The sequence below is a fragment of the Pinus tabuliformis genome, chromosome 1_2 (assembly GCF_031772625.1).
Source record: "Pinus tabuliformis cultivar Carrire ecotype Pingquan chromosome 1_2, CPIR1, whole genome shotgun sequence".
Lineage (NCBI taxonomy): Eukaryota > Viridiplantae > Streptophyta > Pinopsida > Pinales > Pinaceae > Pinus > Pinus tabuliformis.
The window spans coordinates 756,670,129-756,697,356 of record NC_142298.1 but is presented as its reverse complement, the minus strand read 5'-3'; the positions used below and the strand labels follow the sequence as shown (position 1 = coordinate 756,697,356).

General features: G+C 38.9%; 2 protein-coding genes and 3 pseudogenes across 2 annotated transcripts; 2 read left to right on the top strand and 3 right to left on the bottom strand.

Moving 5' to 3' along the window:
• Window positions 1-621: 621 nt before the first annotated feature.
• On the bottom strand, window positions 622-2,370 carry LOC149207999 (uncharacterized). The gene is made up of 2 exons (XM_089398210.1): window positions 1,174-2,370; window positions 622-1,065 (listed from the first exon to the last, which is right to left on the bottom strand). The coding sequence occupies exons 1-2, from the start codon at window positions 2,368-2,370 to the stop codon at window positions 622-624; spliced, it is 1,641 nt and encodes a 546-aa protein (XP_089254336.1).
• A 394-nt stretch (window positions 2,371-2,764) lies between these two features.
• LOC149207998 (protein ROOT HAIR DEFECTIVE 3 homolog 2 pseudogene) lies at window positions 2,765-4,080 on the top strand (annotated as a pseudogene).
• A 4-nt stretch (window positions 4,081-4,084) lies between these two features.
• LOC149207997 (protein ROOT HAIR DEFECTIVE 3 homolog 2 pseudogene) lies at window positions 4,085-6,703 on the bottom strand (annotated as a pseudogene).
• Window positions 6,704-9,726: 3,023 nt separating this feature from the next.
• On the bottom strand, window positions 9,727-13,479 carry LOC149207996 (uncharacterized). The gene is made up of 2 exons (XM_089398208.1): window positions 12,581-13,479; window positions 9,727-12,202 (listed from the first exon to the last, which is right to left on the bottom strand). Exons 1-2 carry the CDS (start codon window positions 13,477-13,479, stop codon window positions 9,727-9,729), a joined length of 3,375 nt encoding a protein of 1,124 aa, XP_089254334.1.
• Window positions 13,480-15,264: 1,785 nt separating this feature from the next.
• LOC149207995 (uncharacterized) lies at window positions 15,265-25,693 on the top strand (annotated as a pseudogene).
• Window positions 25,694-27,228: the final 1,535 nt, after the last annotated feature.

Below are 27,228 nucleotides of genomic sequence, written 5' to 3'. Positions count from 1 at the left end.
AAATAAACTTTGCTTGATGAGACAACTGGTGCAAAGGGCGAGCCAACTGTGAAAAATGAGAGACAAACTTTCTGTAGAAATTAATACCTCCCATGAAGCTCTTGAGGTCATGTGCATTGGAAGGGGCTGGCCATTGCTCCAAGGCTTGTACATGAGAGGGATCTGGGCGAACCCCTTTGTTGTCAATAATAAATCCCAAATATTGAACTGATGTTTGTCCAAAATAGGATTTCTTTTCTTTGACCTGAAGGTGATGTGCTCGCAATAACTCAAGTATGGTGCGAACATGCTGAAGATGGTCTTCCCAAGATTTACTGAATACTAAAATGTCATCAAGGTAGTGACCACAAACTTACCCAAATGTGCCCTGACAACATCATTAATGAATCTCATAAAGGTGGCCGGTGCGTTGGTCAGTCCAAATGGCATGACCAACCATTCAAATAGCCCAAACTTTGTTTTAAAAGCAGTTTTCCATGTGTCGGCTGCATGCATGCGAACTTGATGGTAGCCTGCAGTTAAATCCATCTTTGTGAAGAAACAAGCCCCGTGTAAATGGTCCAACAAATCCTCAATGCGGGGAAGGGGGTAGCGGTTTTTAACAGTGGCTTTATTAAGGGCTCAATAGTCTGTCACGAGGCGCCATTTAGAAGCATCTTTTTTGGGAATAATAAAAGCTGGAGATGCACATGGCGAGGATGACGTCTGAATATGACCGGATGTCAACAATTCTTCAATTTGGCGTTCTATCTCAGTTGCCTCTCGAGGAGCAAGGCGATAAGATGGGGCATTGGGTAAGGAAGCGCCAGGAATAAGATCAATGTGGTGTTCAACAGAGCGTGCTGGAGGCAGCCCTGTGGGTTGGGTGAAGACATCTGCAAATTCATGGAGTAGAGGAGCCATTGAAGGAGGGACTGGATTGGTGAAGTTGTCTGGCTTGACAGGGCGAACCAAGCACAAAGAAACATCTTGGTTTAAATTGACACTCATAATGGGAGCTTTGCCAATGGAAGGTTGGGTTGATGTGCTAGATGAGGATGTGAGCACATAGGTGCGCCCATCGTGCTGCAAGTGTTATTGGTGATCTGTAGCATGATAAACAGCATGTCGAGCCTCTTGGTATGGAATTCCTAGCAATAAATCAGCACAATCTAGAGGAGAAACATCACATACCACAATATCACGAAAAGGTCCAATAGCAAAGGTGACAGCACAACATTGTGAGATGGTAAGACGAGGACCGTCCTTTCTGACCCAACTGAGCTGATACGGGTGGGGGTGAGGAGTGGTGGGAAGGCAAAGGCGTTCAACTAAGTCTTGTGACACAAGATTCTTTTGACTCCCATTGTCAAGAATAAGCGTGGCCAACTCATGTTTGATTTGACAATTATGGGTAAACAAAGGCGTAACAGAGGTGTTTGTTGCATTAGCAGTCATGAGGATGAGAGAGGGGTCCACTTCTGTCGGATTTTCGAGAGAAACAGCTGGAAGTGGGGTAGTGGCCTTTGGTTGTTCGACCTCTGTAAAAAGAGTTTTCTGGGGGCGGAGATTTTTCAATACTCGACAATCTGCAGAAGCATGTGAGTTGGTCTTGTGAAATGTGCACCAGGGGGTGCGGTGAGGTGTGGGGGATGAGGCAGAGGCGACATTAGAAGAATCAAAGGAAGATGGACCATTTCTGGCTTGAGGATATCGGATTCGAGTACCCACTTTGCGTTCCACCGCCAGGGCCCGAATAAAGGCCTTGTCTAATGAAGCACTATCAAACAACTCAACTTCACGACGAAGAAGCATTAGCAAACCAGAATTAAATTTGATAATTAGTACCTCTTCTGGATCGGATATATGGAGTTGAATGCGCAACTTGCAGAAGACATCAATGTAGGCTTGCACTGATTGATTGGGTAGTTGTCGAAGCTGCAACCATTTGGCAATGAGATTTTGTATATACCCTGGAGGATAGAAGCGTTCACGTAAGGCCTCGCAAAAGAGATTCCAAGATGTGATAGGCGTCGATTTGGTCTCGGCTTGTTCTCCAAGTTCCACAACCAAGGACATATTCTCAAGATGAGTATCCCACCATGTTTGTGCTAGGCCTTCCAATTGTAGACTGGCGATCTGAAGTTTCATCTCCTCGTCCATTGTTGGACAGGTTCTAAAATAGTTGGAGAGGTTGCAGATCCAAGAATCAACAGTCTCACCATTCATTTGCCCTGAGAATTTGGGCAGTTGAAAGCGTGTATCAAGCTGCATTTTCCCTGGAGGGCGTTGTTGTTGTTGCAGCGTAATTAGCTCTTGAAGAGCCCTAGCTAAATCATTCACTGGCGAGTCTGCATGGGAGGGCTCTTGACGCTCTTGACGGGGCGGCATGATTTTCATCCACTGAATGGAGTGAAATGTATGACCCTTAAAAAAAAAAAAAAGAGAATCGCCAGGTGGATGGCTTCCAAGATCTTACGCTTCGATACCAATTGATCTACTTGCAGATCTGAAAATTAAAAAACAGAGAATCACAGAACAGACTGTAGACACAAACACTGGAATAACACAGGTCTGTAAACAATACCACTCACTTTTATTATGAAGAAGAGATGAGCATTTTATAAACAATGCCATCATTCTCTTTATTACAAAAGATAAAATCAAACTGCATAATTAGATAAAGTCAATATATTTTAGATGTTTCCTTTTTCCTAGTTTTTCAGATGTTTCCCTCTTTTCTATTCTTGGATGTTTCCAATGAAATAGTACGCTTTTTCTTGGTTGCCCAATTAGTGAGATGTTGCTGATTTTTGTGTCCTTTCTGGTTGCCCAGAGAGAAAGAGAGGATGATACAACTTTCGAGAAGTTGAGTGCAATACTGGACACATATTTCTCAAGTTATGATATGGAAGTGGTTTATTTTGAGGAAAGTGTAAGGACCAAAAAATGCCAACAGATGGTCAATGAATCATTAAATCTTGTGTATCCTGCTTACCAAGCTATGGTGAAGCATCTCCACTCAGAAGCTCTGAATAGGTTCAAGCAGGAACTTGAAGAGGCTGTTAAAAATGGTGAAGGGTTTGCATTTGTTGTTAGGCACTATACAGAAAGTTGCATGGCAAAATTTGATCAGGGCTGTTCAGATGCAAAAATTGAACAAGCATCTTGGGACCCATCCAAATCTCGGGAGAAACTTAAGCAAGAGATTGATGCTTATGTGGCATCTTTTCTTGAGTCTGCATCTCCTGACACTTGGCAAAACTTCTGAAAAATGAGACAGAGAGAGCAGTATTAAATTTTAAATCTGAAATTGCTGGATTTGAGATTGATGATGAGACTTCCAATGAGATGATTGAAAGTCTTAAAGATTATGGAAGAAGTGTTGTGGAGAAGAAGGCCAGGGAAGAAGCTGGGAAAGTGCTTATTCGCATGAAGGACAGGTTTTCAATTGTCTTCAGTCATGATAATGAATCGATGCCAAGACTCTGGAATGGGAAAGTAGGTATTCGAGCTATTACAAAGGATGCTCGTTCTGCGGCTTTGAAGCTGCTTGCTGTTATGGCTGCATTGCGCTTGGATGAAAAACCGGATAACATCGAGGCCACTCTGTCCTCTACATTAACAGATGGTATTGCTACAACTGGTCCTCTCCTGGAGGGAAGCTCCTCGTCTTCAGTGAATCCACTTGTTTCAAACACTTGGGAAGGGGTTTCACCTTCGGATGTTTTAATTACGCCAGTTCAATGCAAGTCTCTATGGAGGCAGTTTAAGTCAGAGACAGAGTTCACTGTAGGTCAGGCTTTGGCTGCTCAGGAAGCAAATGGACGAAGCGAGTCATGGATACCGCCACCTTGGGTATTTGTTGCTTTGGTCCTTCTGGGTTTCAACGAGTTTATGGCACTTATAAGGAATCCAATCTATATCGGCCTAATTTCTGCTCTCTACCTATTGGGCAAAGCTCTTTTTGTGCAATTGGACATCCCTGGGGAGTTCCGGCATGGATTTCTTTCTGGAATATTGTCATTGTCGGCTAAGTTTCTACCAACAATTATGGCCCTCTTAAAGAGACTCTTAAAAAACTCAGAAAGCGGTGTGTGAAATTCACGAACACACCGCTTTCTGAGTTTTTTAAGAGTCTCTTTAAGAGGGCCATAATTGTTGGTAGAAACTTAGCCGACAATGACAATATTCCAGAAAGAAATCCATGCCGGAACTCGCCAGGGATGTCCAATTGCACAAAAAGAGCTTTTCCCAATAGGTAAAGAACAGAAATCAGGCCGATATAGATTGGATTCCTTATAAGTGCCATAAAATCGTTGAAACCCAGAAGGACCAAAGCAACAAATACCCAAGGTGGCGGTATCCATGACTCACTTCGTCCATTTGCTTCCTGAGAAGCCAAAGCCTGACCTACAGTGAACTCTGTCTCTGACTTAAACTGCCTCCATAGAGACTTGCATTGAACTGGCGTAATTAAAACATCCGAAGGTGAAACCCCTTCCCAAGTGTTTGAAACAAGTGGATTCATTGAAGACGAGGAGCTTCCCTCCAGGAGAGAACCAGTTGTACCAATACCATCTGTTAATGTAGAGGACAGAGTGGCCTCGATGTTTTCCAGTTTTTCATCCAAGCGCAATGCAGCCATAACAGCAAGCAGCTTCAAAGATGCAGAATGAGCATCCTTTGTAATAGCTCGAATACCTACTTTCCCATTCCAGAGTCTTGGCATCGATTCATTATCATGACTGAAGACAATTGAAAACCTTTCCTTCATGCGAATAAGCACTTTCCCAGCTTCTTCCCTGGCCTTCTTCTCCACAACACTTCTTCCATAATCTTTAAGACTTTCAATCATCTCATTGGAAGTCTCATCATCAATCTCAAATCCAACAATTTCAGATTTAAAATTTAATACTGCTCTCTCTGTCTCATTTTTCAGAAGTTTTGCCAAGTGTCAGGAGATGCAGACTCAAGAAAAGATGCCACATAAGCATCAATCTCTTGCTTAAGTTTCTCCCGAGATTTGGATGGGTCCCAAGATGCTTGTTCAATTTTTGCATCTGAACAGCCCTGATCAAATTTTGCCATGCAACTTTCTGTATAGTGCCTAACAGCAAATGTAAACCCTTCACCATTTTTAACAGCCTCTTCAAGTTCCTGCTTGAACCTATTCAGAGCTTCTGAGTGGAGATGCTTCACCATAGCTTGGTAAGCAGGATACACAAGATTTAATGATTCATTGACCATCTGCTGGCATTTTTTGGTCCTTACACTTTCCTCAAAATAAACCACTTCCATATCATAACTTGAGAAATATGTGTCCAGTATTGCACTCAGCTTCTCGAAAGTTGTATCATCCTCTCTTTCTCTCCCATCTGTACCCTTCAAGTCCATAACTACTGTGAAAGGCTTAATACCAAGAGCATTGGAAAGCCAAATACCTTGAGTTGTTTGGCTCCTCCCCTTAAAGGCATCCATCTCCCTAAAATTCGTATGAAAAAGATGATTCAAAAGAGTGCTCTTCCCACTACTCTGAGGACCCATGATGGTGGCTCCTCCCCTTAAAGTGCATCCATCTCCGCACAGCTCCACATCCTTCATGAAAATATTAAGCTCAACTTCCTTGAAGACACCTTGTCCATCAATAAGCTGAACAGAGCTGCATGGTTTCTCAGACATATCTGTTTGCGATTCGCTGGAGTCGATCTGATATGAAACTGGGTGCAAAACAAAAATTTCTGGGCTCTGTTGCTATGTGGGTAGCGCACACCTCAAGTGGGTAGCGTGCACCTTCAAAGCCTGTCCACGGCTCTGCAAAACACATCTTTTAATGCAGTTATAACTTCATTTTTATATTGAGCATCAATAAAGATGAGATGACATGAGATTACGAATACAAGCAGCAAGCTTGCAAATCAAAATTTCCTTAACCTGCACATCTTGATCAAAAATCACCTTCCAGGAGATTTTTGAATTTTACAAAATTGCAACATACAGGATATATGTCAGAAGAGATCAGATGTATGCACAAGGTATAAGCATAAAGGCTTACATCAGAGAACTTCAACATATTGGTGCTTCACGATACTGTGCGGCCATAACAAACAGAAGCAATATATAGATTCGTAGCCCACTTTCCTCTGTACATATAGCAGTCAAGCCAAATACAAAAATGAGATGCATCATCCATACATCCGCAGACAGGAATGCATCAGGCAGGCATCTGAGTTTCATAGCAAATATAGACAAAGGACTTGGCTATACTTTCAATTGCAAAGATAAAATGCAGGTGTACTCCATCAGAAAGCTGTCAGCTAATTCAAGTATCGTCTACAAGTTCATGAGTTACAGAAACAAGGGATTTTCTTCCCAGCTTTTACGACCCTTGTAACCCTCTGTGCGAGCACAAGTTCCTTTCTCAGTTTCCAACCGAAGGTTCGCAGGCAAGGTATTGCCAGATTGAGCTATCTCAGAATATTTGTTTTCATATTTCCCGTGATGCATACATCGACCATAAAATCCTACTCTGTCACCATCATCACCCTCAATCTCACTTTGCAACAAGCCCTTTTGATGTGCACACCAGGGACGAAAAGAGACAGAGCATTTCACAACTCTACAATGGATACACAAACCACCAGGCCGGTTGCATATAGAGCAAACCAGTTTCCTTCTAGGAAGAATAGCTCCAGAGACATCAAATATACCCATGGTACTAACATTTAAGCACCTCGTTCCAGGCATCCACAGCCCACAAACCATGTGTACCCATTGAGGTATAGTTGGGTCATGCACGGCAGCAGTGATAGTATTCTTTAACTTGAATTCACTATTCAAATATTTTCTAACCTTCCCTACTTGACCAGATTCTTTTTCTGTATCATCTTCAAGACAGCTTCTAACGCACATTTTGTTGCACTCCTCTTTTCCAAGACAGCAGACTGGCAAGACGGAGTCTAACAACCCCAACATGGCAACATACTTCAACAACCTAATATCCCCTCTTCATACAAAATGAACATAAGTGAAATGAACCCAACTTAGCCCAAATAAGGGTTTGGCTTGAGGTGGCTGAGTATTATAATGTCCATGTTTTTAGGATGGCTTAACTACTTGGATTCACTAGTGCAAAATGAAAGATTAATGACTACGTGACTAAAAACGTTAGTCACCATAATTATTTCAAGTGAATAACTACTAAATTCCAACAACTTTAAGTGGCCCAACTAAAAATGACTAACTTAAACGACTAATTTAGTCTAGGGATAAAATATACGACTAGATAATAAGTGACCCAACTAAAAACAACTAACTTAAATGACTAATTTAGTCCAGGACTAAAATATATGACTAGATAATAAGTGACAAAATAAAAAATGATTAACGTAAATGACTAATATAGTCCAAGAATAAAAATATGACCAACTAACAAGTACAACAAGTATATGAATTAGTCATTTATGCTAGTCATTTTTAATTGTGTCACTTCGGAAATGGAAACTTGCAATTTTGATACTGAAGTGTCATATTTCAATTTTGTTACATTGTTTTCATCTCTTTGCCATGGCATGAGACTAAGTCCCATTTTTACTATGTAAAACATATCAATGATTCTAAAGATCCCCATAGATGCCTAAGATCCCCTATAGAGGTAATGTGTGGTTCTTTGAGAACTACTTCACAAAGCTTAACCATTAAAGATTCAAATAAGAGCTAAGCCCCTTATGTTCCTATTTTGACCAAGCCTACACTTGTAAGAATCATATGTTATTTGAAAGCCTCCTAATTTCATTAAGGTCTAATGACGAGGCTCCAAGAACCAATCATGGTGTGCAAAACCTTTGAATGGTAGACACATCCCTCCTAGATGCCATAGAATATCCCTTAGAGAATATAATTAATGTGGTGGTTTGAAACGTGGTCACTAATTATTTAGGACTTAAGTCCCTTTTTTTTAAATTTCCTTCCTTCGCCATAGTAAAGGCCATGCGACTCATTCTTGTTATGAAAAACATACTAAATGGCCAATGCCCTAGCTAGAGGTATTGTTCATTGAAATTGAGCATGAGAAAGATTAATTTAGGGACTAAGGCCCTTGTTTTCCTCTAGTCCTAACCATAACATAGATGCTAACTCCCACATGTGATGAGAAATACATCTTATGATGCCCATATCCTGACTTAAGACTAAAGATCCATTAAAGAAGATCTATGTGGTTTTTAGATCTAGATCATGCGCCCCTTGAGACTAAAAATCTTCTTGTAAGGCCTAATGCCCTTGTTTACCTCCCCTAACCATGGTACATTCCTTGACTCCTATACATGGTGTGAAAAAATTCCCAATGGAATTGATATCCCATATATCCCTGAGATTATTTAAAGAGCATCAACTATGTGGTTGTTCAATTCCAAATTCATGGCCCTTGAACATGAGAAGCTTCATTTTAGAAGCAAAGTCCTTTTTCTCCTTCCCTCATACTAATTCTTATTATGCAAAGAATAGTAATGGTGCCCATATTCCTAGTCTAAGGCCCTTGTCAAGTCCATTGGTAAAGGCCTTGAGAGTTATTCCTAGTGTACAAAATTTGGTAATGTTGTGCAAATATTAGTAAAGATAAAGGGCCCAATAGAAATTCCCCCATTGGTCATAACCTCTCGTAATGCTAAATTTGGGCAATTGGCCTCACTGTGATAGGTGGAAGCTTAGTTAAAAAAAATAATAATTGTCAAACCTTTAGGAGGGGGCATGCTATCATACCTTTCTATGTTTATGTTGAAACAAGAAGAAACCTTGACATTATTTTAATGTTGAGTCTTTTATTTTGTCTCAATACATGAGAAATGGTGGCGACATAAACAACTAGAGCTTTAAGAAGGTTATACTCTTTGACACACACAAATATCATTGCATAAGACCACTAATTACATTTGTTGAAACTTAAGTTTTACATGTTAAATGGTTTATATACAATGTAATATCTTGTTTATTTTCATTGAATCCTTAATTTAATATTGCGTATAATTTTTTGTTATAAATATATATATATATATTTTTTTTTCGACAGTAACGGTTAAATTTATTTAGGGCGGCAAACAAGCTGCCGCGTGCTCTTACAATGCTGCGGAGTCAGAGACAGAGTTCTGAGGAAAGCTGATTGGGTTTGGATTTGTTCGCCCCTAATCCGGAAATTTACCAGTCCGCCCGATGTTCTGAATCCGAGATTTGAGCTTCGTCGACTTTGACCTGAGTTCTCTCAATGCTGGCTGTTGGACAAGGTGGAACATCGCACAGTGCCAGAGGACTTCCTTGGGCGGATCCTGATCTTGCTGTTCATAAGAGCATCGATGCTATTGATTGGCGGAGAAACCTGATTGTCCACGTTTGCTTTGGAGAGATTGCTTCTGCAGTGGGGAGCTCCATCGCAATTTTTGCGTCGCACAGAGGATGCTGCTTTTCGGAAATGAGAAGCTCTGGTTATGTTGATCACGGCCTTCAGGTTTGATAGTAAAGTGAAGATCAAAACTGGAACTGAGTTGCCCCCTTGGGGATCCTTTGTGGGCTCTTGAAAAGCAGGTACTCGACAGGAAACAGAGGCCATTGAAAGGAAGACTGAGATCAGGCCTGAGACCACCGTTTTACTTAGATTGAAGATACTTTGAGATGAGGTCCCGTAGAGCAGGGTAATGAGGAGAAAAGAGATAGCCCTTAGATCAAATAGGGTAGGAGGTCCGGTCAGCAGATACATTAAGGAATGGAGCATGAAGATTCAATCGAGTTGACCACCAGGGATCTCCGAGTACAGAGGGAGCCAAGATTGGCCTCCATATCAGCTTGAGAATTGAGATTCCTTAAAATATGAAAGAAGGAAATTTTATTGAACTTGGGCAGTAATAGCCAGATTTTTCTGATAATAGTGGCTAAATGAACCTGATGGGAGGTCTTAGGGTAGAGCAGTGCCTGGATGATAAGTCTAGAATCTCCAAAGACAGAGAGAGAAAGGATATTTCTGTTAATCGCCAGGGTCAGCCCCTGCCACAGTGCAAGAGCCTCCGCTCTGTTGTTGGTTTCGATTCCCAGACCCCAATGGAACCGCAATTCCGGAAAACCTCCAGGACTCAGTAGAACTCCACCACTGCCAGCAACCCCAGGGTTTCCTTTGGAGGCCCCGTCGAAGAATAAACAATGATCATCCAGGGCCGATCTCCACTTAATGAACTCCAGTTCTTCCAGCCTAATCTCCCAGTTGGCATGGGCGAATGCAGGAGGAATGGGCCTTTCCTTCAGATTTGGAACCAGATCTTTGAGCCATTGCTCCTCCTCTTTGACCAGACTCATTTCATTCCTTGAGGAAGTATTGGCTTCCAAAGCCTCGCCCAGCAAAGCTTTTATTTTAGAAATAACTCTTATAGAAGTGCAGCTTTCTTCTCGAAAAATTCTGTTGTTCCTTTCCAACCACAGTTTCCAGCAGATAAATTTAGGGAGCCACATCCAACTTGTTTTAAGAAGACTTTTTTTTTTAAGGCAGAAGGGAGATAAGCTGGCCCAAGTTTGGAACAGAGAAGGGATGTTATCTGGAAAATCGAGGTTAGCTGGATCTAACAACAGAACTCCCCTCCAGACTTCTTGAGCAAAGGGACAAAGCAGCAACAGGTGACTGACAGTTTCTTCATCAGACAAGCAAAGTGGACATCTGGAAGGCCCTTCCATCCCTCGTCTTCGCAAGTTATCTCTGGTAAGAATGCTTTGGTGTGCAACGGTCCAACAGAAGAAGTCGATTTTGGGGAGAGATGGGAAATCCCATATAAATTTCCATTGAGCTGGATTGGGTGGAGCATATGGGACAGCCATAATTCTTTTATAACCTTCGGAAACAGTGTAAGAGCCGGAGAGGGAGCCCCAGCCTCTTTTGTCTTTAGTAGTGGCCTTTGAAGGAGATTTTCCTTTGAGCAGATCTAACAGTAAAGAAGCTTCCCCCTGCAGCATAATGGGGACCTCTCCCAGGTTCCAACAGGCCCAGGTTCTATCAGGAGCTTCCTTCAAATTTGATATATCCCACAGAGTGTGAAAATTGCGAGACTGAAGCCAATCTTTGATGTTTGCGAGACCTTCCACTTGGTTCATTGGTTGGTCACCCAAAATCGAGTCTTCCCAGATTTTGATTTTTCTTCCATTACCAGGGATCCAATAAAGATAATGGCTGAATTGCTCCCTAGCAGCACTGCAAAGATTAAAGATCGGGGATCCTTTTAGAAATCTTGGGGGCTTATCCAGGCATCTCAAGCGTTGCCCTTGGAAGTATTTCTTCCAAATGACTCTTTTACTCCAGCTAGAATTTCCAGAGACTAAATTCCACAGAATCTTGGATCCCAAAGCAAGATTTTGAGCAGCCAAGTTACGCAGGTGGAGGCCTCCTTCCAGAAATGGTCTCTTGAGAGTTTCCCAATTCACTAAATGGATCCTTCTATCATTGTTATTCCCACCTTCCCACAGGAATCTTCTCAACAGACTGTCCAATTTGCTGAGAAAGGTTTTGGGGGCAAGGAGAATAGAGTTTTGATATAGAGGCATACTTATAAGGACCGATTTCATAAGGGTGACTTTCCCTGCATTATTCAGCCAAGAGGCACCCCAACCTTGGATTCTTTTCTTTATCTTATTGAGCAGTGGCAGCCAATGAGCAACTTTAGGCTTAGAATTGAAGATTGGAATCCCGAGGTATTTAAATGACTCCCAATTTCGAATTCCATCCATTTCTAAAAGTCTTGCAATATCAGACAGCTCCTTGATCGAGCAGTTCCAGCCATAGATAGAGCATTTTCGATAGTTGATTTTGCTGCCCGAGATCAACCTGTAAATGTCCAGCTCCCTCTTGAAGTGTCTGGCAGAGATTATGCTGGCTCCTCCGAGCAACAAGGTGTCATCGGCGAACTGGGCATGATTAATGTCTTTCACCTTATGAGTAGTTCTGAGGCCAGGCAGAGTTTGATTTTGCTGATTATGATCGAGTTGGAAACTAAGCACCGAGGCCTGAACAACATATAGGAGCGGAGACAAAGGACATCCTTGTCTCAGGCCCCTAGAGGCTTGGAAGAAGTCAGTAGAACGGCCATTGACCAATGGCGCGATCCATGGTGAGGCAATACAGGCTTTCACCCAGTTTATGAAGTCTGTTGAGAAGCCTAGCTTCTTCATCACAGCGAACAAAAATTCATGTCTCACCCTATCAAATGCGTTAGCCAGATCGAGCTTAATCACCATACCTTTCTCGTTTCTTTGGCAGCTAGAGTGAACTGCTTCTTGCACCAGCACAATGTTGTCCAATATCTTTCTTCCTTTTATGAATCCGCCTTGATTTTCAGGGATGATGTCTGGCAGAATGTTTTTAAGCCTATTGGCTATTATTTTGGAGACCAACTTATAACTGGAATTGCACAGGGATATTGGCCTAAATCTGCTGAAGTCTGAGGCGCCTTTCTCTTTTGGGATCAAGGCGAGAAAGGCAGAGTTGATGCCACCGCCCAGCTTTGCACAGTTCTGGGATTTTCTGACCATTCTCAAAAGGTCTTTTTTTATTGTTGACCAGCAAGTCAAAAGAAACCTGACAGAGAACCCATCCGGGCCTGGGGCTTTATCAGGCTCCATGCTGTCCAGAACTTCCTTTAGCTCTTCCATACTAATCGGAGCTGTCAGCATGGCATTATCCGAATCCTGGACGCATTTGGGAATTAATTCAATCGGATAGGCATGAGGATCAATAGCTGGTTCTTCAGGAGCCGAATAAAGATCTTGATAGAAGGAATAAGCAGCTCTCTTAATGCCTTCGAAATCCTTAATCACAGTATTTTGGTAATGAATCTCTGAGACTGATTTGAAATTCTTTCGGGCTTCGGCTTGCTTATGAAAGAAGCTGGTGTTTTTATCTCCGGACTGCAACCATAGATTCCTAGACTTCTGTCGCCAAAATTCTTCCTCCTCCCTGCTAGATCTATGAACCTCTTTTTGAAGCTCGACTTCTTTTTGGAGCAGACTTTGAGAAACAGGACTATGCTCCATATCTAACTGATGAGCAGCAAGCCTGTTTAGAGTTTCTTTTCTTTTGGCTGTAGGGGATTTCAATCTTTTAGCCCACTCTTTAAGGTTTCTTTTTAGGACCCTGATTTTCTCTTCCCACACAAAGAATGGAGAACCGTGGACGGGCCTATTCCAGGATTCAGAGACCACCTCTTGGAATCCTTCTTGCTGGATCCAAAGAGGGCTGAAACGAAAAGGAATGGGGCCTAGATTGCTATCCAGGGAAAGCTCGAGGAGGATGGGCTTATGATCAGAAGTGAGATTTGGAAGAATTTTAGAGGTTGCCATAAGACCGCAAGTCAGGAAAGTAGTGTGGACAAGGAATCTATCCAAACGGGCAGCAATGTGATTTGGGGCTATTCTTTTGTTGGACCAGGTGAATTTACCTGAAGATGGTTTAATATCCTCCAGGTCCCAGCCCAGCATTATATCTTCAACCCATTCTCTGGCAGGGTCCCTGACAATGGAGCCTCCCTTTTTCTCATCAAGAGCAAGGGTGACATTCAGGTCACCTGCAATAATGATATTCCCAGGATTTTGCTCTAAAAGAAATGAATGAAGCGAGTTCCAACAGATTTTTTTCTCGCTTGGCAATACAGGAGCATAAACATTAAACATACTTACTTGCTGACCAGAATCCTTGTGGAGGAGCTGAGTGAAAAGCCAGTGGGGGCTGCTTTTTTCTTGAATAAAATCATATATGGCGCTGTTCCAAAAGGTGGCTATTCCACCAGAAGCGCCTCTTGCACTAACCGCTCTTCCATGGCCTTTTTTCCAAAAAACTTTACTAGAGTGGAGGAGAGGAAGATCCTCCAGCTTTGTCTCCTGGATGAGGAGGATTTCAGGTGAGTATATTCTCACTATATCTTTCAAGGCTTCCTCTTTCGATCTGCTACCTAAACCTCTGCAGTTCCAGGAGACGTATTTCATTATTTACTAGCTTGGGGGGATGAGGCTGCTATTGGAGCCTTGTTACTCTTGCGCCCAGATCTGGTATTCATCATTGCTTTGAGAGTTTTTTGGGAACCTTGGAGGACATCTATATAAGTTTTTTCCTCTCTCTGTTTCTTCTTGGATTTCCGCCCTCTAGTCGTCTTGATAGGGGTGACTAGCGAGTTGTCAGTTTCAGAATCTCTCTCTTCTGATTCTCCCTCAGAATTTGAGGCTAGACTAATGTGTTCTTCGTTGCCTTCATTTCCTCTCTGACAATCCTCAGCTGGAGGAACAGTTGATTCAACTTCATTTACTTTCACTTGCTTCCCCTTATTTTCTGTTTCCTCTTGGGTCTCCTTGACATCCACCTTTTCTCCTGAGGAGGAGCCGTCTTTAGAAGCAGCAGCGGCTTTTGAATTAATTTGAGGCTTCCCCATTGGGACGGAGTTGTTCTGCCCCGGAGGCTTTGGAACAGCCTTTCCCTTTCTGATTTCTTTCCATCCTTCTTCTTCAACCGTGTTCCCTGTTGGAGCTTTTGGGCAGTTTCTCTGGAAGTGTCCGTGCTCATGACAGGTTCGGCATTTGAAAGGCAACTGCTCGTAGTCCAGCTTCTGGTAGTGCTGCCATTCTCCAACTTTGAGTTTGATCGCTTCTGGTAGACCGGCTTCCAAATCGACTTCCACGCAGATTCTAGCGCATGTATATTGGCCCTTGTGATCAGCTTTGTCAATGAAACGACCCAACCCATTACCGATCTTCTGCAGAGATTGATAGCTCCAACAGTGTATCGGGAGATTAGGTAAACGAACCCAGACCGGCGCCTCCTTAGGGACATCGACGGATGGGTCAAAGTCAGGGCTCCATTTGTTAAGATACAGTCCCTGATTTCCCATAAAATACGGCCCGTTTCTGAACACCAGATCACGGTCTTCTTTGGTGGTAAATTCAAAAATGAAATAGCCTCGTCCCACAGCATAACAAATCACGTTATTTTTCAGCTGAGGTCTCCAGTTTCGCTGAATCCATTCGTCCGTGGTTTTAGTGGAAGGCCATCGGCCCATAAACTGCCCTACCAGGCCTCTGTCAGACAGAGCAAGAGCGATTTTAATCGGTTGTTCCTCTGGAAGTGCTATCTCTGGTATTTCTTCAAGCTTTTTTATGAATTTCGGCACCTCAGAATTCTGGTGCTTCTTCCCTTTCTGCGTTAAAAGTCTTCGGAATGCTTCTTCAGAGGATGATGGAGGGGTGGGAGCGGACTCCCCACCCCCAGGTCCGCTCATGGCTGCGTCCAAGTTTGATGGCGGCGACAAACCTAATCCCAGCTCCGCGGTTCAGAGCAGAGCGCGCGCGTTCCTAAATATTATTATTGACATTTGTTTTTTAAATATTTTATTTTAGATAGTGTATATATAATAATTTTATAAACAATGTTACCCAATATGATTGTTAATATAATTGTCTAAATCCTTTTATTTTATTGTATTTATTAAAAATATATTTGTATTCTATTTTATTTGGTAGTTTATATTAAGTGTGAGCATGTATTGTAGTCCCGATAGCATTGACACTGCACAAAACTGATTATATTTCATTTAACATTGACATACAACATGTACATAGTTTCGTGCTCTGCAACCCTAGATGCCCTGCGTCCATTGACGATCTTTACACTGAGCCCTCAAATAACATAACAATGTTTCAAGCTTTAGTATCCTCTCTCAAGGAGAAACCAAGGACAAAACCAAACTCCAATTTCATCAAAAAATCAGAGGTCCACTTGAAACTCTATTGAGTCCCTATTTTGAACTATCAACGAAAAAACTAGCTATTCTTACTGTGAGTTATCATGAAACTAGTGTTTTGGCGGGAGGGTTTTGGTTCGTTTTGAGATGAAATTAGTGATATGGTTAGAAAATTTTAGGGGTTGGTAAATTCTATATATATTTTTAGCTTCTACCATCGATAGAAGAGCATTGGAGAGAACTTGGAGGCTCTTGAAGAGGTGCGAAACAACTAATTCGTAGTTGAAGTATGCAACTTTGGAGTTCACATCACGTGCTAGTTGGGTTTATTTCTTTCCTATCTTCATCCATTTTTACATGTCTTCATATATTTTCGTGTTTATCTATTGTATTCTTACATCCCTGAGATCCACGTTTCTGACATCAATAATAGGCATATCATCAAAAAGTTCTACGGTCTCATTCAACATGGAAGTAGTAAGGCATCTAGAGCTAGTGTCTTCTCCAAAAGTCATCGGTCACCAGGTTGAATGGAGACACATTTAAAAGAAGGAGAAAAAAAGAAATCTCACTACCTCTTCACGTTTTGAGTTAGAAAACACAATACCACTATTTTAAGAAGTGCACAACATTCAAATTGAAACATAAACATATGATAATCATACTAAATTATTCAAATAAAAAATATCACTTTATGTAACCAACCTAGGTCCATCTTAACTATGAATCTACTCGACACGGGGAGGGATCAAATCTCTTTTCACTCTAAAATGGTTTTGCATATTTTTATGTAATTTGATCCAGTCAAAATGTTTTATTAATAATTATAATTATAAAATTTATGTTTATTATTTTATTTTTATTTTTATTTTTATGTAATTTGACTGAGCCAAAATCTTTACAGAAAATTACATTACATTACAACGTCTCTACCATACAGAGTTGGAGAATAACTCTTAGCACAAAAATCACATATTTAATAAACCAAAAAATAGTTATATTAACACTTATATTCATATAATTAATATACTTTTTATTTAAAACAAATTACCACCATCACAATCTTAATCATAATATACTTTTTATTTAAAACAAATTGCCATCGTCACCATCCTAATCATCTAGTGCCATGATTTCCAAAAGGCCATGAATATAGACATTTGTTAGTTCAATGATTTCTTCACCATTCATGAGGCAAAGAACCCTTGGATCCTTCGAGGATAAGCTCACATAACACATAGGCTATTTCAAGGAGCCCACTCATTCTTAGTGCTCCAAATTCTCATAATTGTTTTATGCCTACTTTAACTCGCACTTTACAAAGTTATGGGATTGGAATGGGACCTATAATTTCATTTCCAACATCTAACGAGACTTTGGCGGGAGCCCACACATACCACTAAATTGGCCCATGTTGTGGTAAATTCTCTACATTTAATCCAAATCAAAGTCTTTCGACAAAATTTTGGCGCCACAATTTCCTAGAGGCATCTTTGGATGCCCATAGCATCGGTCAACTTGGGATGCTACTACTGGACCTTGCAACACATTCAAGGCTTTCAGTCCTCAAAATCAATTTATGGATCACTGTATCCCACCATTCTCGTTCTTCAACACTCCCATATGACGCTCATTCATCTCTGGAGACATAGAGTCCACCAATAACTTGTAAATGTATGGACCTTTCATTCCATTATGTCTTTGATATTTTTGTACTGTAATGGTATAGATGATGGGCACAAAGTTATTTGACTTGTTCTTTTTCCTATTGAATACAGTGTTTCAAATCATCTATTATTGAAAGTATATGCTTGGTAGAGAACTCATTTGAGATTGAGGTATTTGGCTTTATCCTTTCTCAAGCTCTCCTCCATGTCTGTGTTTATTCTTGGGTTTCTCGTCTAGGGTTTGTGTTATAAGGCTGCTAAGATATTTTAGTGTGGGGTTTTTATTTTAAGCTTTTCTCATATTATTTCTTCACCTAGTGCTACAAATAATTAAGGAGTTGCAGTATTATCCGACTCAAATTTGATCTGAGTGTTATTGTAAACAAGATCATTAACCAATATATCTTGCTTGTCTTTGATAATGTCTTGGTTACACATCTTGCATATGGGTTCTGACGTATATTACTAGCATAGCCCTTCTTCTATGGTCTACAATGATAATAATATCAGTTGGTTCTTTCTTTGCTTATGTTCACTATCCTCTTCGAGCTCGACACTTTCTCCAAATGTTCTGGTAACCGCAGATTTGGATTTAACTTTTTCTACATGATATCTTAATTTTCCTTTTCCTAGTGGATTTCTATTATCTTCTCCAATATATATTTTCAATTACAATTGTCGCACTGGCCAATTTTATAGTATTCTTTGTCTCAAATTTCACGAGGATGTACATATTTCCTGAACAATATACATCATGCCTGAGATCTGAGCCAACTCTGATCTAAAAATTACAAGATCTCAAAAATGAATGGATTAGTTAGATTATAAAAGGCTACTTCACACCATCTCTTGCATAAGGAGATACGTATCATTATGATTGCATCCTGATCTAACACACTCTTTCCTACTTGTTGGGCCAACCTTTTATCCTAAAACAGGTCTCCTTTTCTACGAAGAATGATAACAGAACGAGTCCTATACTCAACAACAACCAATTCTGCAAAACCTTTGGCGACCCTGCAGTTCCATATAACGTGCTTAACTGTCTCTGGTTGTTTTGTTTTTCTGTATTTATGAGGTACCATGTGCACTGTCAAAAAAGAGGGCTTGGCCATGCTTATTTCATAGGTTTCTGAATAATATTTCTTCTACATCAATGTCTCTATGAGGGCTTTGTTTTGCACTCTTGAGTTGAAGTAGATTTGTGTGAGGCTAAAGAGAAGTATGTTAAAATTTTGAATGTATTTCCATTGTGCCAACTCTGGCTTTGATCAATCCACATTTAGGTTTTGATATATCTACCGCTACAAAAGGTTTGATCTGTGCTCTTTATCCGAAGTAAAAACATGTGTGAAGTTTAAGGGGAACAATGATTGGGTAAATTGAATGGTGTTTGTGAAATGTAGGTCCCTTTATAATTGAAAGGTTTATCATGGAAGTGGAAATGAGCCAAAGGTGAGTGACCCATTTGGAGATTGATGATGAAGATCTCCTTCTGGTTTCTAAAGAGGATTCTCCAATACCACAGGGAAAGTTGAAAAGGTTGAAGAGAGTAGGGCAAGCCCTTGGTAATGATAGAAGGAAATTTCCTCTTACTTATCAAAATAAGATTGTTGATGATAGTGATCTCATGGACTACGTGAATGCTAGTGAGTTCGTGAGTAATGGTCAAGGGTTTACTGCTAGTTTGGAGCAAATACAACATGCAGAGGAACAATGCATTTCCCAAAACAATTTTTTGCAATCTCCTAGGTGAAGAAGACAAGGAGGATGATAAAAAAGATCATCAAGTTGATAATGTCCACATTGGAACTGATATTCTTGAAACCATAAACACATCCATGAAATACTCTGCTTCTAAAAGCGACAAAGATTATGAAAACTTGAAAGTCCATGCTTCTATAAATGAGCATACAAGGGAAACAACAGAAGATAATCAAGTTTCTAATAACTACGTAGAAATGGAATCACTCAAAGCCAAAAAAAAAATCTAGGAAAAGCATTCATGAAGAAGACAAAAAAAGTAAGAAGCTAAAGAAGAACCCAATTAGAAAAGATGAGTTCATATTGGAATCATCAAATGACTTGCTCATAGCAGCTTCATGCTCCCTTGAGAAGGAGGAGGAGAAGAGGAGGAAGAAAGAGGAGGGGGAAGAGGGTTCACAAGGCAAATCCAAAATGTCTTATGAATCTTTGAATACAGTGGAAAAGAAAAGTGACAAAAAGTCAGGTCATTGCATGAACAGTCTATTGTATGTGTTTGATAGGCTTTGATTCACATATTATTTCAATGTGGGTACCCATTTTCTTTGCAGAAAAATAAATCTAACCTTGAGGAGATACATGCTAAATCCTAATGGCTTTTACAAGTTTTTCTTGATTGTTGTCATTCTATTACCTCTTTTTGCCTAGATACTCTTTCAGGTTGCAGTAATTGGCAATGTATTTGAAATGCCTATGCATAAATTTTATTTGTTTTGTGTTAGAAACACCAAATGATTCTTTCAAACCATAGCCAACTGTTGGGAAATCAATTTCATCTGTATTGGAGAAGATCCATCTTCGAAAGCTCCAGCTTGAAAAAAAGTGGGACTTATATGTTCAATTTTTATCTTTCACAACTTTAACTATTATATGTTTGTTGATAGGAAAGAGGATTCAGTGGGTAATTAGATTAAAGAGTTTGTTTTTGACAACAATTTTGATTGATGACTTGAAGCAGGGTTGGGAAGGGATCCAATGGAGTGTTGCAAAGTTCTAAGGATGATATATCTTCTGAGGACCTTTCAGAGGAAAGTCATCATAAAAGCCTTTTGGATGGTGATGAGGAAGAAGATGAACCTTTGAAGGAGATGCCTCAAATGGAGGTGAAGTTTGTAGAATAAACACAACAAACAATAAATGGAACATTAAATTCCTTGATTTTTTTTCTTTGGTTATACCTTGATGGGATGGTCTAATGATTGCATTTGGTAATTAACTTTGCTTTCAGAATGAAGAAGGAAATTCAGAAGACGTCAATTTTAGGGATTCCCTTGCCAATGAAAGTGGCATTCCTCAAATCCCAGACAACCATGGTGAAACAAGCCTATGTGAGGAGGTAAGTGCTTGATCCAGATAATTTAAGCCAAGTTCATAGGGATTCTTTCCTTTTCTTCCTGGGAGGTACCCAATATTGACTATAATCTCACATCTATACATGTCACACCAAATCTTTCCCTTGTTTGTTGTATCCATGATTGGATATGTTATACACTCTCTAAGAAGATACATGTGGTTAAATTTTGGGAAAATAAGCAAGCATAAGTTGTAGTTCAATTTTCACTTAAATACTGGATTTTTGTGCTAGGTATTCTTGTCTCTCTAGCATTTAATCAGGAAATATGCAAAAGGAAGTGTTTGCTTATGTTAGAAGAATAGCTAATTTCCTACTTGATCAGTGGAAAATGAAAGATTTTCACTAGAATCAAGTTACTTGGAAATTGGATCCTATTTATTACCTATGTAGGGTACAAGGCAAGATAATGTCAAAACCAATGGTATATTTTGAGCACCAATTGAGTACACTCATGTTTGAATGAATGTTTTTTTTCTTAAGATTATATTTATATGTTATTCTAGTGAATGATTGTAATACTCAACCATTGATATAGTTGCCATTGCATGTAGGATCTTTTTTGCAATTCTAAATTGAGTTCTGGAGATGATCAAGAGGAAAATTTTGATGATAGCACCCAAGAGAATGATATTTTTGTTCCAACATTATCAAATGTGAATTTGAAGCTTGATTCACATCTAGATGATGTTGAATAGGCATCTTGCATGTATATGTTATTTTCTTCTATCTTGATCTAATTGTATTTTGCATCTTGTCCTCTGGATTTCAGTCTTAGGCTTTTATTATTGGTAAGTTAACATCCAAGTGAAAGGAGTGTTCTTGTAGAAATTTCATGAATTAAGCTATCTTTAGCAAGTTCAGAAATTTCATCTCTTTAAAAATTCCATGAATCTAATCCCTGTGAATTTTCAGCCTTAGGGCTGAACTCAAATCCAATTACAACATAATTACAGCAACAAACAATGGACAATGTTTCACTTCACATCAACCCTAGTGCACTGGAAATTCAATAGAGAAGATACTAACTTTCTGTCAACGAGTTTCAGGTATTTAGAGTAATCTTTTAATGCATAAGCCAAATCTGAAATCACAACAATTAATGTAGATTTTATTATAAGACAATTTTGGACATCTTAAAATTTCATATATATATATATATATATATATATATATATGTATGTATATGAAGTTTAAGTACATACTTTCAGCTTAGCACAAGCTGGTGCAACCCTCTAAGCTCTCCAAAACCCTAGATAGGTAAAACCAATAAAAACCCTAGTTCTACCAAGGTACTCCAACATGTTAGAATCACCACCAACAAGTCTTTCTTGGCCTCATGTAAGTCTGCGTCTCTTCTTTTCCTCTCAACAAGTAAAACTTAGGGTTTATCACCAAATCCTAACTTCAATGCCTCCTTATGGATCAAACCCCCTCCCTAGGCTTCCAAAATGCTCCTAGAAACCCTTGTGCATTAAGACATAGGGATAAAAAGTACAAAAAATATTTTGAGAGAGAGAGAGATTAGTTTTCCTCCTATTATGTCACTAATCTAGTTGTAAAAAAGCATAAATGTAAGTGAATTATTGATTATAATAATGTTTCTCTTTTTTCTATATTTATATGAGAGGCTATGTCACACAATTCAGATTTGACAGTGATTAACTTTGATTTGACTTCATTTTTTCCATGAGGAATTAAAAAAAAAATTAGGTCATAACTAATATTAATATATATTATAAATGAAATCAATGAAATTTACAAGTCTATGGCTAATATAAGTTTATAAATAACCGGCTAAATTATTTTTCATAACTTCAATTTTTTTTTTTGGTTTTTGTTTTTGTTTTTTTTTAAGGTGTTATTGATTCCAAATCCCTACCCTGGTATAACCAAGGTTAAGTCACCCCTTGCAATCAAAATCAAGTTGTCGAGGATTGTAACCCAACACTCTTCTTCATGTAATTTACATCAACCTAGGAGTAACCATAACTTTGTCAACATAGTTCATTGGCTCTTGTTGTGCAGGGGGCCTTCTAACAGAGCACAACATGCTACCAGGTCATGTTGGTTTTATGCCCTCCCTTTGGATTTTTGAACTCATGTGACTTTATATAAATTTTAGGCCTAAATTGAAAGCTCAAGTGTTATATACGATGAATCTGCCAGATAGTCGCAAAGGGAACACTTAACAGTTATATATCTTCGAAGGTTCAAGGGCACATTTCATAGGTTGAATTGAACAGAGTGAACTTGAATTGAACCCATTGAACCTTAGTCAAGCTCTTTTGTTGCTTTTTTTTGTTAATAAATTTTGTAAGGTTCATCAAACTTTGAACCGCAAGGTTCAAGTTTGACGAACCTTGTGACTTAGATGAGAGTTAAGGGGGATCTACAATGAAAAGTAGACCTAGTCCACTACAAGCAACCTACAAGACACAAGTGTGTCCACATATGTGAAGCATTCTACTCCAAGTGACATGTTAAGTTCCAATGTGATGACAATCTAAAATCAAGGCTCCAAGGCATGAGTTCTACTCCACAAGGTTTAATGCTCCTCCTCCAAAGGTCTAAAGCTCTAGTGCATCTCCCACATTCCTCCTTGGATACCAACACACCTACATGTCCATTCCCTCAACCAAAGAATTTTCAAGTCAAGTGTAAGCCGTTGGAAAATCAAATATAATGTAGATGATGATTGATTCTCCTGCTTGGTAATTACTTGTGAAAGTTAAATTTATTATTTTTACTTATTATTTCTTCTTCATCAAGCAATTACACAATATTAGTCTTCCAAGATCACAAAGAAACAAGAGACACAAAAATTTAGGCTTCCAAGCCAGGGCAAAACCCCTCAAAGGAGAAAAACCAACAATCCTCTTATTGAATCTAGTCAAAATGAGATATCCAAAACTAGAGACAAGACAAGTCTGCCACCAATTGACCAAGTCAAACTTTCCTTCAAGTAATCTTAAGCAGTCCAAATCAACACCTTCAAGTCAAAGTCAACGCTAAACAAATCTGTCTTCAAACTGTTCAAATTTTAGAAATTTCGGGTATGTGATGAGGAGGTCGAAAACAGGTCTGTCAACACTTCAGAAGTTTGATCTTATACACAGAAAAATGCAAGCTTTTCTTCAGATATAATTCATTCAACCTTTTGGAGTATACTTGTAGTTTCTTGCTCCATTCTTCTTTTAATTTTCAACTCCTTTTACTAGTTTCAGATCACTTTATTCGATGGATGAATTGAATCTCAAGGAGATCGAACCATCTTCATATATATACATGAATGAAGGTTGAACAACTGTCATTGAGGCCGACTTGAAGGTTGACCTGTCAATTTCTTGTATACTTAAGGCTTCAACAACAAAAAATGAATTTCTTTCTTTTACAAATGTCCAAATAGGACATGTCTTGAATACAAATTTCTATGACTCTTATTGAGCATGAAGAACATGCATGATAAAAAATAAAATAATAATAAATACATAAATAATTATTTTTACATTATGAAGACCGATACTAGTTACATTTTCAACATAGTCTCCATGCAAGCAACCATGCAACCCCAAGTTGTTTAGGGCTCAATTCTCTCATTTGGAATGCCTAACATTCCTCCAATGCAAGGTGTCCTCCAAGGAAAGCAATCTCCCTTCATGTGTTGCTTACATGAAGTGACCAAGCTCCATAGGTATCCTACACTCCAAGGAAGAATGTCATACAAGCATCCATACAAGGTATAGAACTCAAAAATTCCAGTATGTAAGGTCATCATGCAACACTAAGGATCAACCACACACCATGTGCCCCACATCTAACGAAGTACCCCCAAACATGGTATAAACACTTTTGGAGTAAACTCTGAAAGTTAAGAACCCCCTATAAAAGTAACTTGTCATAAACATGCTTCTATATGCTTTTCTGTGACAGTAAATGGGAGCATACTTGACTTCTCCCTTTATACATGTCATGGAATTTTGAAGAATATAAAACTCAAGTGATCATAAGTATATTTCAAAACTGTTCCTAATAAGAGATGCAACTGTCACAAGCATGCTTTTGTATGCTTTTATCTGACGGTGAAAAGGATCAAATTTGACCTTTATGCCTTTATTCCTGTCATGGAATTTTGAAAATCATATTGAAAAAAAATAGGCATATTTGTTTTTTGGGGATAAGGTAACTTGATTTATATTTTTTTACTTGACAGATTGTTTGATGAAGATGAAAAAAAGGAAAACGTTGATCCTTCCTCAAGTAAGCTTGTTGAAACATCTGTATATACTAAAGGTGTCTTTGTAAAGGCATTTGTTGATGATGAAGTTGAATATGAAGATGGGGATATTCTAGTGAGGAATGATGAGGATGATAACTCCGAGGAAGATGAAAATGAAGGCCTAAAGGATTTAGTGGCAACCGCTGACGAAGAGCAGCCAGGAGATCAATGGAAACGAGATAAAATTCATCAGAAATGGCTTGAAGAACAAGATGCTACCGAAACTAGTGATATTTTGCAAAGGCTTGGATATGGTTGGAGACAAAAAATGGCCAGGAAGCCAGCACTCCATGGTGAGGAAGATGATGTTGCTTTTGATGATGATGAAGATGACATTGTTGAATGTGATGATAAGCTAGACTGCCATAGCCTTGTTTCTCAAGAGTCTGAACATGGCGATGATGACTCTAACATGGAAGAACAACCTATGAAACCAACTATAGATGAAGATGATGCTTATGAGTCATGAGATGATGAAGAATTGGAAGAAAAACTCATGTGTTAGCGAGTGCTTGAGGAATATGTAGTAACTTCTCATGCCTCAATGTATGGACAACGTCCTAAGCTTTTCTATGTCTCAATAATTGGTAAATGTAAGACTGAACTTTCACAAATCTTCCTCCTCTCCAATCTAGTGAATTTATTGCTTTAAAATTGCAATTTCATGATTCAAGTTCCATGTCTAATTTTGCTGAAAGCAGATTTTGCTCTTACGCATTTGAATCAGGAGGAGCAAGAAGTATTTCTAAGTCGAACAGGTGATGAAACTTCAAGAGAAATTTTTGGTATTATAAAGAAAGTGAATGTTGCCCCCACTATCAAGAAGAAATCAAAACTATCATTAATTATGATATTTTATCATCCTCTTCAATGTTTTAGAAATCAGGTCTTGATATTTGGGTAATCAGTCATAGAATAACAAATAAACAAAATTTTGATTTAATATTTCTAGTTTCTGAATGATAAAATTTAAAACTGTAACAGAAATATAGAGTCCCTATATAAACATTTTTTTTCTTTTTCAAATTATAATTTTAGTTTTTTATTTCAAACATGTCAAAATTAGCACTGGGAAATTACATCATAGGTTCATAAATAATAATCATAATCATACAAGGGAGGGTTTTCTTCTTAAAAAAAGAAGATTTCTATGATGATGCACTCCAAACTCACGAAATGAGAGTGTTGTTGTGCCAAACTTGTTCTTCAAATGTTTCTATGTTGTCTCTGTGATTGTGCTAATGATCTCCAATTACATATTACTCTTAGTGCTTTTAGGTTTCAACCTCTTAGAGTTTCCAAATGCAAGTGGGAACTCATGTTGTGGAGGTTTTGGTTTTATAGAGTTTAGGTTCACTTCATGTGGTTGTGAGCCCCTCACCCATCCTATTTTTCATCATAGCCCCTCATTTTACCATGTGGCTTTGTTTTTATATATTCTTATTGGCATTTTTTGACAAAATATTCATTTCATCTTCTTGGAAATAGATCCATCACATGCCAAACCATTTTCATCTGCTAGGAATGGTTCCAAAATATTCGTTTGTAGAAGGAAACGGTTCCAAAATTAAAAAATCCCAAAATGGTGATTCTAAAATGGTTAGATGATTCAACACCCTTCCTAGGTAAATTCGGTGATCCCCATCCATCATAATCCATCACATCATAATGAGGCCTTTTGTCCTTATTTAAGTCTGCTTAAAATTTGCACTATCTTCCCAATCTTGGACACCTCTCCGTCAAGTATCAGGGTCCTTAGTTTGTGGTCACTTGGGGGTACAAATATGAGGTCAACACTTATCAATTTTATAAACATCTTAATACAGTAAGCCTAAAGAAGAATGGGTGGCATTGGAAGCAATGCCATTGGCCACATAATACACCCTAGTTACATCCTCTACATCTTCCTTGGTTTGCACATTATAGATTTATGTTATTATTATTAATTTAAAGACCCTCTTTTTCATTATATTTATGTCACAAGAAGAACCCCTTTCATCTAAACGAGATACTTGGGTCATAACTGAAGCTCTTGATGACTCATAACCAAACATAGGATTGTGAATTTTTTGATTAAAATAATTGACATCTTAATATTCTTAGTGCCCCTGTGATGCCAATTACATTCGAATTTTGTTGAAGGAGACATTAACATTTGTAAACTGATATAAAACCATTATAGATCCATATTAACTCTGGATCTACCAAGCAAGAATCAAATCTCCTGAGCTGCAAACCTTTATTTAAGTGTTGCACTCAAAAATAGGTTTTTAAATCATTATTTTTATTCAATTCATGATTATTAATAGTTTTTAGCTAAGAATTCCCTTTTCATATTCACTCATAAGAAATTGACATCTAACCTCTATGCCTTGCAAATTTGTATGTTTTAGGGTGCCCATTTAGAAAGAAACAACATGACTTTGCTTATACTTTTCC

What these genes read in the sequence shown, in the direction of transcription:
- LOC149207999 (XM_089398210.1), bottom strand. Translation starts at nt 2,370, where the DNA reads ATGCCGCCCCGTCAAGAGCGTCAAGAGCCCTCCCATGCAGACTCGCCA. An exon ending in GACCTTTTCGTGATATTGTG is followed by an intron (nt 1,066 to 1,173) that starts GTATGTGATGTT and finishes TAACACTTGCAG; the next exon opens with CACGATGGGCGCACCTATGT.
- LOC149207996 (XM_089398208.1), bottom strand. Translation starts at nt 13,479, where the DNA reads ATGCTGGGCTGGGACCTGGAGGATATTAAACCATCTTCAGGTAAATTC. An exon ending in CCGGATGGGTTCTCTGTCAG is followed by an intron (nt 12,203 to 12,580) that starts GTTTCTTTTGAC and finishes CGCATTTGATAG; the next exon opens with GGTGAGACATGAATTTTTGT.